This window comes from Oncorhynchus masou, chromosome 23 (assembly GCF_036934945.1).
Source record: "Oncorhynchus masou masou isolate Uvic2021 chromosome 23, UVic_Omas_1.1, whole genome shotgun sequence".
NCBI classification, from domain to species: Eukaryota; Metazoa; Chordata; class Actinopteri; order Salmoniformes; family Salmonidae; genus Oncorhynchus; species Oncorhynchus masou.
Genome location: NC_088234.1, coordinates 14,004,177 through 14,018,646, shown reverse-complemented (window position 1 = coordinate 14,018,646; position 14,470 = coordinate 14,004,177). Strand labels below are relative to the sequence as shown.

The 14,470-nt window shown below is 45.4% G+C and overlaps 1 protein-coding gene across 1 annotated transcript in view; it reads right to left on the bottom strand.

Moving 5' to 3' along the window:
- Nucleotides 1-14,470, bottom strand: part of LOC135511247 (zonadhesin-like) — a 119,431-nt gene that overhangs the window by 12,892 nt on the left and 92,069 nt on the right. Inside the window, 16 exon segments of the mRNA XM_064932872.1 lie at nucleotides 107-236; nucleotides 702-949; nucleotides 1,158-1,302; nucleotides 2,147-2,355; nucleotides 2,736-3,007; nucleotides 3,834-3,961; nucleotides 5,232-5,396; nucleotides 6,796-6,939; nucleotides 7,479-7,576; nucleotides 9,129-9,273; nucleotides 9,511-9,713; nucleotides 10,646-10,822; nucleotides 12,408-12,502; nucleotides 12,745-12,853; nucleotides 13,032-13,209; nucleotides 13,489-13,736. Of these exon segments, the coding sequence (XP_064788944.1) occupies nucleotides 107-236; nucleotides 702-949; nucleotides 1,158-1,302; nucleotides 2,147-2,355; nucleotides 2,736-3,007; nucleotides 3,834-3,961; nucleotides 5,232-5,396; nucleotides 6,796-6,939; nucleotides 7,479-7,576; nucleotides 9,129-9,273; nucleotides 9,511-9,713; nucleotides 10,646-10,822; nucleotides 12,408-12,502; nucleotides 12,745-12,853; nucleotides 13,032-13,209; nucleotides 13,489-13,736 (2,694 nt within the window).

Genomic DNA, 14,470 nt, shown 5'->3' with positions numbered 1-14,470 from the left:
GGATTGAGGGAGGGAGGGAGGGAGGGAGGGAGGGAATGAGTGAGTGAGTGAGTGAGTGAGGGAGGAGTGACTGACTAACTGGTGCCATCCCTTTATCGTCTCTCACCTCCGTGCTGCTTGCCGTCGAAGCGTACGGTCATGCCGAAGTCGGCGACCAGCTGGACGTTCTTTGAGTTTATCGTGATGGTCAGGCCGCCTCTAGGACTGAGAGGAAGAGCCACACGCTCTCCGTTCACCTACAGAGAGAACGGAAGTGATTAGTTTAGAAGTCTTTTATATTGGTGTTGTGGCTCTACAGATGATCTGAACCGTTTTAAACCTTCATATGGATCAGATATGATCCACTAGTGGGTCTCAAACCCCCATTTGGAAAACATAATTTTCTATGTAATAACAACCCTGCAAATACAAATGAAAATCTGATTAATCTCCTCTTCCATTCACTCTAAATACAGTATGCTCTTCCATTCACTCTAAATACAGTATGCTCTTCCATTCACTCTAAATACAGTATGTTCTTCCATTCACTCTAAATACAGTATGTTCTTCCATTCACTCTAAATACAGTATGTTCTTCCATTCACTCTAAATACAGTATGTTCTTCCATTCACTCTAAATACAGTATGCTCTTCCATTCACTCTAAATACAGTATGTTCTTCCATTCACTGAAAATACAGTATGTTGTTCCATCCAACTCACCAGTACTACTTTCTTCTGCAGGAAGCGGATACTGACTCCGTAGACATCTACATACACCTCATCCAGGTAGGAGACCTTCCTGCTGCCACCACGACGGACGTTCTTCCCCCGCACCTGCAGATCGACCAGTGAGCTGGGGAGGTCGTGACCCTGGGTCAGGGTGTAGGTGTAGGGGCCCTGGAAGTGGTGGGTGAGCCCATCGAACGTACGGTAGTGGGGGTCACCGTGGATATTGCACCTGTCAAACTCTGGAGAGGGGGTGGGAGGGAAAAGGGGAAGAGAAAGCTGTATGAGCAGGTAGAAACATTACAATCATACAGCAAGATAATATAGGCTGTTATAAGGCCAAGGTTTGTGTGAGTATTGAGTATTAGTATCTGTAATAGTATCTACTAGTACTACTAGTGGAATTAGAGGTAATATTGCCAATATTGGGAGTAGAATTGAGAGACTTACTCTCAGGTTTGCAGTAGAGTTCTCCATATTTGTCCAGAATGCAGATAGAATTGTCGGGACATTTAACGTCTGAGCAGGTTATGGAGCCTCCCAGGTTACAGGTACACTGGCCATCACAGTGGTCAGTCAACCACGAGTCACCCACCTGGAACACACACACGCCAGGATTATGACTGACTGTTGATTCTAGGAGTGTGTCAGTAACAAAAACGATAATGCTAGGATCTTTTGGCACTGTCCCCCCCCCCACATTTACCCCCCAAAATGAATAAATTCTATCTTAAACTTTTAGTAGGCTTACTTGATGACGTATCAGCAATAGGTAAGGTAGAGGTAATATCAGACAGAGGTAATATCAGACAGAGGTAACATCAGACAGAGGTAATATCAGATAGAGGTAATATCAGACAGAGGTAATATCAGACAGAGGTAATATCAGATAGAGGTAATATCAGACAGAGGTAATATCAGACAGAGGTAACATCAGACAGAGGTAATATCAGATAGAGGTAATATCAGACAGAGGTAATATCAGACAGAGGTAATATCAGACAGAGGTAATATCAGATAGAGGTAATATCAGATAGAGGTAATATCAGACAGAGGTAATATCAGACAGAGGTAATATCAGATAGAGGTAATATCAGACAGAGGTAATATCAGACAGAGGTAATATCAGATAGAGGTAATATCAGACAGAGGTAATATCAGACAGAGGTAATATCAGATAGAGGTAATATCAGACAGAGGTAACATCAGACAGAGGTAATATCAGATAGAGGTAATATCAGACAGAGGTAATATCAGACAGAGGTAATATCAGACAGAGGTAATATCAGACATCAGACAGAGGTAATATCAGACATCAGACAGAGTGTGTGTGTGAGTGTGTGAGTGTGAGTGTGTGTGTGTGTGTGTGTGTGTGTGTGTGTGTGTGTGTGTGTGTGTGAGTGTGTGTGTGAGTGTGTGTGTGTACCAATCAGACTCACATCATGGTACTCTCCCACTCTGTCCACACAGCCACACTTGGCCAGAGGAACACACTGCACATCACTGAGGACAAACCCTGCGTCACACTGGCATCCCTCGACGCAGGTGGTTGAGGGCAGGTGGCAGAGCGTGGGGAACAGGTCAGAGCAGGTGGGGGGGCAGGGGGCCGTGCAGTCAGAGTAGTGGCTATTGGGGGGGCACGGCAGGGCTGGGAGAGCGAGAGGAGGGGGGAGAGAGAGGTTAGAAGACAACCAGAACACAACACATGACGTTGGTTCAATATATTCTTGGTACATAATATACTGTATGGGATGATTTCACTCATTTTCTATCACTCTTCACCCTCTCTTTCTTACTTTCTTCATCCCTCTCTCCCTCCCATTTCTCTCCCCGTCTCTCCACCTCTCCTCCCTCTTCCCCTCTCCTCCTTCTTCCCCTCTCTCTCAACCTCCCCTCTGTCCTCTCCTCCCTCTTCCCCTCTCTCTCCACCTCTCCTCCCTCTACCCCTCTCTCTCCACCTCTCCTCCTTCTTCCCCTCTCTCTCAACCTCCCCTCTGTCCTCTCCTCCCTCTTCCCCTCTTCACTTACGACAGAATGTATTGTTCCTCCAGCTGATGGTGACCCCGGCTGACTGACAGGCTTGGGCATATGCTTCCACGTTATCACACAGTGTGGCCTGCATGCCATCGTATTCACACATGTCATACACACAGTTCCCCAGGAAAGCCTCTGGGGACAGTAAAGAGTGGCAGGGCTTGAACTTGTCTCCGAGGACAACAGAAGAACACAGGGTCTCGTACTGGTTCTCTTCTTCTGTCGTGCAGTTGGGGTGGATGCTGGGACGCTCATCTGTCGAGCATCTGGAGGGATGAAGAGAGAGAGAGAGAGACAAATGGGTTAGATAGATGAAAGGAGAGAGGTATGTATTTAAGCAATAAGGCACGGGGGGTGTGGTATATGGCCAATATACCACGGCTAAGGGCTGTTCTTAGGCACAATGCTGTCAGCCAATCAGCATTCAGGGCTCGAACCACACAGCCACACTGATTGGCTGACAGCCGTGGTATATCAGACCGTATACCATTTATTTGTACTGCTCTAATTACGTTGGTAACCAGTTTATAGCAGCAATAAGGCACCTCGGAGGTTTGTGGTACACGGCCAACATACCACTGCTAAGGGCTGTATCCAGAGACTCCACGTTGTGTCGTGCTTAACAACAGCCCGTAGCCGTGGTATATTGGCCAAGTACATTTAAAAAAAACATTACAATACATTCACAACACATTAAGTGTGTGTCCTCAGGCCACTACCCCACTACCACACATCTACAACCGAAAATCCATGTGCTTGTGTGTGTATAGTGTGTATGTTATCGTGTGTGTGTGTGCATGCGTTTTTGTCTATGTTTATGTTGCTTCACAGTTCCCGCTGTTCCAATAGGTGTATATTTATCTGTTTTTTTATTTAATTTTACTGCTTGCATCAGTTACTTGATGTGGAATAGAGTTTCATGTATGTGGTAGAGAAAGGAAGGAGAGGATATCTACAGAGATGGATATCTGCATATCAGCAATGTGGGGGAAAGTGAGTTTGTTCTTGTATATGAATCCTTTTCCGACAGGTGTAGCACATGAATAAGGTCAGAGGTTAAAGGTCTAAGGTAAGAGGTCCAAGGTGACTGACCCTGGGTCTGAGTCTCCCTCTGACTTCCAGCTGTTGCCCAGTTCCATCACGTCCTTGGCCGGCTTTCCATCTGGTTTCAGGTTGTCATCAGACGTGTTCATGTTGAAGTTACCACACATACCACACACCTGGCGAGATGTAGAGAGAGAGAGTGTGAGAGAGAGAGATAATGGAGAAGATTACCAGACAGATTACCAGGACAGATTACCCGGGACAGATTACCGGACAGATTACCAGGACAGATTACCAGGACAGATTACCAGGACAGATTACCAGGACAGATTACCAGGACAGATTACCGGGACAGATTACCGGGACAGATTACCGGGACAGATTACCAGGACAGATTACCAGGACAGATTACCAGGACAGATTACCGGGACAGATTACCGGACAGATTACCAGGACAGATTACCAGGACAGATTACCGGGACAGATTACCGGGACAGATTACCAGGACAGATTACCTGGACAGATTACCGGGACAGATTACCAGACAGATTACCAGGACAGATTACCGGGACAGATTACCGGGACAGATTACCGGACAGATTACCAGGACAGATTACCAGGACAGATTACCAGGACACGTACTCAGAGCATACACTGACCAGCTGGCAAGTGTCTTCACCTACATTTTCGACCTCTTCCTGACCCAGACTGTAATACCTACATGTTTCAAGCAGACCACCATAGTCCCTGTGCCCAACAACACCAAGGTAACCTGTCTAAATGACTAGCACTCACATCTGTAGCACTCACACCCCTGGTGTCCATGTCACTCCAGCTTCTAACCCATTTGACTGCTGAACAGTTCATCACATGGCTGCCCGGACTATTAGCATTGACCCCCTTATGTTAATCTTATTTTTTATTATTGTTTTGTTATTTATCTTGCTCAGGCTCCATGTACAGTCATTGGACCACACAGTCACACACACACACACAGTCACACACACACACACACACACACACACACACACACACACACACACACACACACACACACACACACACACACACACACACACACACACACACACACACACACACACACACACACACGTCACCCCTATCTACATGTACATATTACCTCAATTACCTTGACTAAAACGTACCCCTGCACATTGACTCTGCACCGCTACCCATAGCCTCGTTATTGTTATTTTATTGTTACTATTTTACTTTAGTTTATTTAGCACATTACTCACTTTTTAAAAACCCTGCATTGTTGGGTCGTCAGTAAGCATTTCACAGTATCATTTTGATCTGAAGATGTGCATATTTTGAGACAGCAAAATACATGTTTGTGTGAAAGAAGCTTTTTATTTGACCATGATATTATATGTATCATCATCATACAGTAACATTATAACGGTTGGGTCCAGTTGGATGTACCTTGTTGAAGTACTCTCCAGGGACGATGATCTCCAGGTGATGGACTCCATCAAACTTCACCTTCAGGCCAAAGTTAGTGTCCAGTAGAATGTAGACACCACTACTCAAGACCCTGGCACCGGCCACATCGATGGACAGAGGAGTACGCACCCTGTGCCCGTTCAACTGGAAAGAAGAGAGGGGGAGGGAGAAAGATAGAGAGGGGGAGGGAGACATAGAGGGGTGGGGGAGTGAAGGGAGAAGGAGGTTATTAGTGGTGATTAATAATACATTATAAGGCTTCTGGGTGATTGTTTATCAAACGAGACCATCACAGCTTCCATGGGCGGTTCAAGGGAGGGGCTTGCCGGTGCTGACGTCCTCACTAGAATAGGCAACCTCCATCAGAACCCCCTAGAAACAATATTTTAGTACAGGCAAACCCCCTTGCCTCCCCTGTCTCCCTTGTCTCCAGTCTTCACTGTCTACCCCGTCTCCCGTCTCCCCTTTCTCCCCTGTCTCCTCTGCCTCCCCTTTCTCCCCTGTATCCTCTGCCTCCCCTTTCTCCCCTGTCTCCTCTTTCTCCCCTGTCTTCTTGTCTCCCTTTCTCCCCTGTCTCTTCTTTCTCCCCTGTCTCCTCTGCCTCCCCTTTCTCCCCTGTCTTCTTGTCTCCCCTGTCACCTCTGCCTCCCCTGCCAGCTTCATAGAGAGGATAGTGATTGTTGACGATGAATAATGACCAATACTTACCATAACTGTGACTCTACTATCTGACTGAAACAATTTGACAAAGCAGAGAACTGCTGTACTTTCTGGGGAAATCACAGCTAACATGAATATATAGTCCTCCCCAACGGACTCCCTCAGTAATATATCCTCCCCAAGGGCTCCCTCAGTAATATATACTCCCCAAGGACTCCCTCAGTAATATATCCTCCCCAAGGACTCCCTCAGTAATATATCCTCCCCAAGGGCTCCCTCAGTAATATATACTCCCCAAGGACTCCCTCGGTAATATATCCTCCCCAAGGACTCCCTCAGTAATATATACTCCCCAAGGACTCCCTCAGTACTATATACTCCCCAAGGACTCCCTCAGTAATATATACTCCCCAAGGACTCCCTCAGTAATATATACTCCCCAAGGACTCCCTCAGTAATATATACTCCCCAAGGACTCCCTCAGTAATATATACTCCCCAAGGACTCCCTCAGTAATATATACTCCCCAAGGACTCCCTCAGTAATATATACTCTCCAAGGACTCCCTCAGTAATATATCCTCCCCAAGGACTCCCTCAGTAATATATACTCCCCAAGGACTCCCTCAGTAATATATACTCCCCAAGGACTCCCTCAGTAATATATACTCCCCAAGGACTCCCTCAGTAATATATACTCCCCAAGGACTCCCTCAGTAATATATACTCCCCAAGGACTCCCTCAGTAATATATACTCCCCAAGGACTCCCTCAGTACTATATACTCCCCAAGGACTCCCTCAGTAATATATACTCCCCAAGGACTCCCTCAGTAATATATCCTCTCCAAGGTCTCCCTCCCTCCTTTAATCCCTCCATCTCACCAGAACTCTGCGGCTCTTCTGTAGCGTGACGTTGGCGTTGGGAAGGTAGATTGTAACAGAGTGCACGTAAGACGCCTCTGGTTGGCCGCGCTCCTCATTCTTCGCCACGATGGTGAACGGAGTTACCTTGGTGGAGTTACACACCTGACAGCGAGAGAGGGAGTGGAGGAAAGAGAGAGATGGGGGGACGGAGGGAGAGATCGGTTACACAGTGGGAGCGTGGGAGAGAGATGGGGAGGGAGGGATGGATGGATGGAGGGAGAGAGAAAGGGAGATTGGGATGGAGAGAGAGATGGGGAGGGAGGGGGAGGGAGGGATGGAAGGAGGGAGGGATGGATGGAGGGAGAGATCGGTTACACAGTGGGAGAGAGAGAGAGATGGGGAGGGAGGGGGAGGGATGGAAGGAGGGAGGGAGAGAGATGGGAATGGAGAGAGAGAGAGAGACAAAGAAACGGGGATGGAGGGATGAATGGAGGGAGAGAGAGCGAGAGACGGGGATGGAGGGAGGGATGGAGGGAGAGAGAGAGAGAGAGACAGGGATGGAGGGAGAGAGAGTGAGAGACGGGGATGGAGGGAGGGATGGAGGGAGAGAGAGCGAGAGACGGGGATGGAGGGATGAATGGAGGGAGAGAGAGCGAGAGACGGGGATGGAGGGAGGGATGGAGGGAGATGACATTACTCACCTCTACCAGGGTGTAGGTACAGGTACCCATAAAGGTGTGCATGACAGCGTCGAAGGTGTAGTAGTGAGGATCTCCAGACACATGACACACAGCCAAACCTATAGAAAGGGCAGAGATAGTGAAATCACAGCCAAACCTATAGAAAGGGCAGAGATAGTGAATTCACAGTCAAACCTATAGAAAGGGCAGAGGTAGTGAATTCACAGTCAACCCTATAGAAAGGGCAGAGATAGTGAATTCACAGTCAAACCTATAGAAAGGTCAGAGACAGTGAATTCACAGTCAACCCTATAGAAAGGGCAGAGATAGTGAATTCACAGTCAAACCTATAGAAAGGGCAGAGATAGTGAATTCACAGCCAAACCTATAGAAAGGGCAGAGATAGTGAATTCACAGCCAACCCTATAGAAAGGGCAGAGATAGTGAATTCACAGTCAAACCTATAGAAAGGGCAGAGATAGTGAATTCACAGTCAACCCTATAGAAAGGGCAGAGATAGTGAATTCACAGCCAACCCTATAGAAAGGACAGAGATAGTGAATTCACAGTCAAACCTATAGAAAGGACAGAGATAGTGAATTCACAGCCAACTCTATAGAAAGGACAGAGATAGTGAATTCACAGCCAACCCTATAGAAAGGACAGAGATAGTGAATTCACAGTCAACCGTATAGAAAGGGCAGAGATAGTGAAATCACAGCCAAACCTATAGAAAGGACAGAGATAGTGAAATCACAGCCAAACCTATAGAAAGGACAGAGATAGTGAAATCACAGCCAAACCTATAGAAAGGACAGAGATAGTGAATTCACAGCCAAACCTATAGAAAGGGCAGAGATAGTGAATTCACAGTCAACCCTATAGAAAGGACAGAGATAGTGAATTCACAGCCAACCCTATAGAAAGGACAGAGATAGTGAATTCAAAGCCAACCCTATAGAAAGGACAGAGATAGTGAATTCACAGCCAAACCTATAGAAAGGACAGAGATAGTGAATTCACAGCCAACCCTATAGAAAGGACAGAGATAGTGAATTCACAGTCAACCCTATAGAAAGGGCAGAGATAGTGAAATCACAGTCAAACCTATAGAAAGGGCAGAGATAGTGAAATCACAGCCAAACCTATAGAAAGGGCAGAGATAGTGAAATCACAGTCAAACCTATAGAAAGGGCAGAGATAGTGAATTCACAGTCAAACCTATAGAAAGGGCAGAGATAGTGAATTCACAGTCAAACCTATAGAAAGGGCAGAGATAGTGAAATCACAGTCAAACCTATAGAAAGGGCAGAGATAGTGAATTCACAGTCAACCCTATAGAAAGGGCAGAGATAGTGAATTCACAGTCAAACCTATAGAAAGGGCAGAGATAGTGAATTCACAGTCAACCCTATAGAAAGGGCAGAGATAGTGAATTCACAGTCAAACCTATAGAAAGGGCAGAGATAGTGAATTCACAGTCAACCCTATAGAAAGGGCAGAGATAGTGAAATCACAAAGTGTTGCTGAGTTTGAAGGGCTAAAAACTATCAATGATATTTGTTTTGTCCCAGTAACATTTGTGAAATATAGAACAAAGACAACTGAGCCTGATAATAGTGACATGATATTTGAAGGATGTTAAAGGTCTACAGTGGGTGTAGTATTTACCTGCTGAGAAACATCCCAGCTCTCCCTCCAACACCTTACACTCCTGGGCGGGGCTACACTGCCACGGCTCACAGGTCATGTTGCTGCCAGGGTTACACCTACAACGCTCCGAACAGTCCAGCTCAGTGAACCAACTGTCTCCCACCTAGGACATGCACAGACATACAAATCTGCCTCAACAATACGAGCTAGCCTTAAACATAGTCTACCAAATGTAGAGTGCAAAAAACTAAGCTGTGCTTTTGAAACAGAGACTCAAACTTAAACTATTTCAAACGGTTTATGAGATGACTTGAACTCTAGTTTACGTTATTCCCATGAGTTCCAGGCATCGTATTGACTTCTGTGAAAGCAACGATAAAACGGTGACTCTCTTGCTTACCGGTCTATAGTTGTTATCCTCGTCGGTGCAGCCACACTGGCTGGGTGGGACACACTTGTCTCCGCTGAGGAGCAGTCCGAGGTCACACACACACCCCTCTACACAGGGCTGGTTACAGGTGGAGTTGAAACCAGGGTTCTGACAGCTGGAGGGACAGGCGCTACCACAGGGCTCGTAGTGGCTGCCTGGGAGACACTTCAGAGCTGGGGGAGAGATGGAGGACATGTTGGTTCATGTTGGGGGGGGGTACGGTAACATAGAGTTAGAGTATGTTACAGATACAGTAACATACAGATACGGTAACATACAGATACAGTAACATACAGATACGGTAACATACAGATACAGTAACATACAGATACGGTAACATACAGATACGGTAATATACAGATACGGTAACATACAGATACAGTAACATACAGGTACGGTAACATACAGGTACAGTAACATACAGATACAGTAAAATACAGATACGGTAACATACAGATACGGTAATATACAGATACGGTAACATACAGATACGGTAACATACAGATACAGTAACATACAGATACAGTAACATACAGATACGGTAACATACAAATACAGTAACATACAGATACGGTAACATACAGATATGGTAACATACAAATACGGTAACATACAGATACGGTAACATACAGATACGGTAAAATACAGATATGGTAACATACAGATACGGTAACATACAGATACGGTAACATACAGATACGGTAACATACAGATACGGTAATATACAGGTACAGTACAGAGAAGACGCAGGTGTGTGTTACAACAGAAGGTAAAGTTGTAAAGATTGTTTCTTGGTGTGTGACTTACGACAGGTGTGTGTGTGTGTGTGCGTGTGTGTGTGTGTGACTTACGACAGGTGTGTATGTGTGTGACTTACGACAGGTGTGTGTGTGTGTGTTTGTGTCTCTGTGTCTCTGTGTGTGTGTGTGTGTGTGTGTGTGTGTGTGTGTGTGTGTGTGTGTGTGTGTGTGTGTGTGTGACTTACGACAGGTGTGTGTGTGACTTACGACAGGTGTGTGTGTGTGTTTGTGTCTGTGTGTGTGTGTGTGTGTGTGTGTGTGTGTGTGTGTGTGTGTGTGTGTGTGTGTGTGTGTGTGTGACTTACGACAGAAGGTGTTGTTCCTCCATGCGATGGGTACTCCAGCCAAGGCACACAGGTCAGCGTAACTCTCTATAGCCTGGCACAGAGCCACCGTCTCCCCTCCTGTAGCACACTGGTCGTACACACAGTTCTCCTGGTAGATGTTGGGGGGAACCACCGCGTGGCACGGCTTGAAGATACCTGGGACAACCATGGAGAATGATTGGTGATAAACGGTTTTAGTGTAGGGGGAGACTGAAATATACATTACAAGTTGTGTGTAGTATATTTTATGTAACCGTTTTGGTGAAAGAAAATATGTTTGAACATAGGATTTAGTCTAGACAGTGTGTTCATACCGTGCATTTGGAGTATTGAGACCCCTTGACTTTTCCCACATTTTGTTACGTTACAGCCTTACTCTAAAATATATTAAATAAATACATTTCCTCATTGATCTACACACAAAACTCCATTATGACAAAGCGAAAATAGGTTTTAAGAATTGTTGTCCATTTATTTAAAAAACTAACAGAAATACCTTATTTACACAAGTATTCAGACCCTTTGCTATGAGACTCAACATTGAGCTCAGGTTCATCCTTTTTCCATTGATTATGTTTCTACAACTTGATTGGAGTTCAACTGTGGTAAATTCCATTGACTGGACATGATTTGGAAAGGCACACACCTGTCTACATAAGGTCCCACAGTTGACAGTGCATGTCAGAGCAAAAACCAAGCCATGAGGTCGAAGGAATTGTCTGTAGAGCCCCGTCACAGGATTGTGTCGAGGCACAGATCCGGGGAAGGATACCAAAACGTTTCTGCAACATTGAAGGTCCCCAAGAACACAGTGGCCTCCTCATCTTTAAATGGAAGAAGTTTGGAACCACCAAGACTCTTCCTAGAGCTGGCCGCCCAGCCAAACTGAGCAATCGGAGGAGAAGGGCCTTGGTCAGGGAGGTGAGTAAGAACCCGATGGTCATTCTGACAGAGCTACAGAGTTCCTCTGTGGAGATGGGAGAACTTTCCAGAGGGACTTTTTCTGCAGCACTCCACCAATCAGGCCTTTATGGTAGAGTGGCCAGACGGAAGCCACTCCTCAGTAAAAGGCACATGACAGCACGCTTAGAGTTTGCCAAAAGGCACCTAAAGGACTCTCAGACCATGAGAAACAAGATTCTCTGGTCTGATGAAACCAAGATTGAACTCTTTGGCCTGATTTCCAAGCGTCATGTCTGGTGGAAACCTGGCACCATCCCTACAGTGAAGCATGGTGGTGGCAGCATCCTGCTGTGAGGATGTTTTTCAGGGACTGGGAGACTGGGATCGAGGGAAAGATGAACGGAGCAAAGTACAGAGAGAACCTTGATGAAAACCTGCTCCAGAGTGCTCAGGAGCTCAGACTGGGGCGAAGGTTCACCTTCCAACAAGACAATGACCCTCAGCACACAGCCAAGACAATGCAGGAGTGGTTCGGGACAAGTCTCTGAATGTCCTTGAGTTGCCAGCCAGAGCCCGGACTTGAACTCGATCGAACGTCTCTGGGGAGACCTGAAAATAGTTTTTTGTTTGTTTGTTTTTGCTTTATCATTACTTAGTGTAGATTGATGAGGGGAAAAAAACAATTTAATCAATTTTAGAATAAGGCTGTAACGAAACAAAATGTGGAAAAAGTCAAGGGGTCTGAATACTTTCCGAATGCACTGTGTGTGTGTGTGTGTGTGTGTGTGTGTGTGTGTGTGTGTGTGTGTGTGTGTGTGTGTGTGTGTGTGTGTCTCACCGTTAGGGTCACTGATCATCCCACAGCTGGTAGGTTTCACAGCCTCTGCCTCCACCTTGGGAACACACTCCTCCTCTCCTCCACCGTGGGTGCAGCTGACAGGGACGGAGGGATGGAGGGATTGAAGAAAGGGTAGAACGTCAAAGACGTCACTGTCGAGGAGTGAAATTAAATCTCCATGGAGACAGACCTGTAGTAGGCCACGTTTGATACAAAACACTGGAATCCAGTCTGGCTCTGGTATCCGAGGTCAGACTATAGGTACTTCCAGAAAAATACAGGATGAATAAAACCATTCAGTTCATGAATGCAAAAGAAACGGAAACAGGAGACTCACTCGGGGCGGTCGTCGGGTACCTGCCAGCTCTCTCCCAGTTCGTTGGTGTTGACGGCTGGTTTACCATCTGGCTTGATGTTGTCATCACCAGGTTGGTCATTGAAGTTTCCTATTAGATAGACAATCACCAAATAATTACAGAATCCCTATCTAGTCAATTAGGATGTTTTGCATCATTATTTTCTCATCCCAAGGGCTTGTATGGTGTACTACTGCAGGTTACCCAGTCTGGCAATCGGGTTTCCCTGTCTGTCAATATTGATTATCTGTTGATGAACCGTTCTTACCACAAAGTCCACAGAGCAGTTGGTTGTAGAAGGAGGGCAGCGTGACGTCAGCGTGGTGGTTACCATCGAACCTCACCCGCAGGCCAAAGGTCGTCTCCAACACAACGAACTTCCCGCTCAGGTAGACCTTCACCCCATTGTTCAGAGTCACGGGAGGGGTCACCAGGGTACTGTTGACCTGGGAGAGGGGCAGAGAGCAACCAGTTTGATTAAACGTCTTGACGCTAAAAACTGACGATACAGTGCAGCGTTGAAAATTATTTTTGATATATTTCGGTTTTCTTTACAGGTGAAAGGCATAACCACCTTCCATCTTCTACACTGCAAAGCCTTTTTCTGACACTTTGGCAGCATAATTCATATATAAATAAATAATATAAATAAACTAAAATGTGGGAAATGTAACATTTGTGATGAAGTCAAACTGTAGCGCTAATCTACCCATAATCCTCCTCACCTGTATTTTGCGTCCCTTTCCCAAGATGACGGTCATCCCGGAGACCTTGACCATGACGGCTCGGACGTACGACACCTTCTTGTTGCTGCCTCGGTGCTCGTTCTGCGTGTCGACGGTGAAGTACGGCAAGCCGGAGGACTCATTGCACGGCTTGGTGAGAGTGTAGGAACAGGAACCCATGAAGTTATGCACCTTTTTATCGAAAGAGGTGTAGTGAGGGTCGCCCTGTACAGTGCAGATACCTGTTTCTGTGGGTAGAGGGAGGAGAGATGGAGAGTAGAGTTTAGTTATAGTTTATCGTATTGAATTCATTTTTGGTTGTGATGTTGTTAAATGTGTTGTAATTCATGTGTGTTGTAATTCATGTGTTGTAATTCATGTGAGTTGTAATTCATGTGAGTTGTAATTAATGTGTGTTGTAATTCATGTGTGTTGTAATTAATGCGTGTTGTAATTCATGTGTGTTGTAATTCATGTGTGTTGTAATTCATGTGTGTTGTAATTCATGTGTGTTGTAATTCATGTGTGTTGTAATTCATGTGTTCTAATTCATGTGTGTTGTAATTCATGTGTGTTGTAATTCATGTGTGTTGTAATTCATGTGTTGTAATTCATGTGTTGTAATTCATGTGTGTTGTAATTAATGTGTGTTGTAATTCATGTGTGTTGTAATTCATGTGTGTTGTAATTCATGTGTGTTGTAATTCATGTGTTGTAATTCATGTGTGTTGTAATTCATGTGTTGTAATTCATGTGTGTTGTAATTCATGTGTGTTGTAATTCATGCATGTTGTAATTAATGCGTGTTGTAATTCATGCGTGTTGTAATTCATGTGTTGTAATTCATGTGTGTTGTAATTAATGCGTGTTGTAATTAATGCGTGTTGTAATTCATGCGTGTTGTAATTCATGTGTGTTGTAATTCATGTGTGTTGTAATTCATGTGTTGTAATTCATGTGTGTTGTAATTCATGTGTGTTGT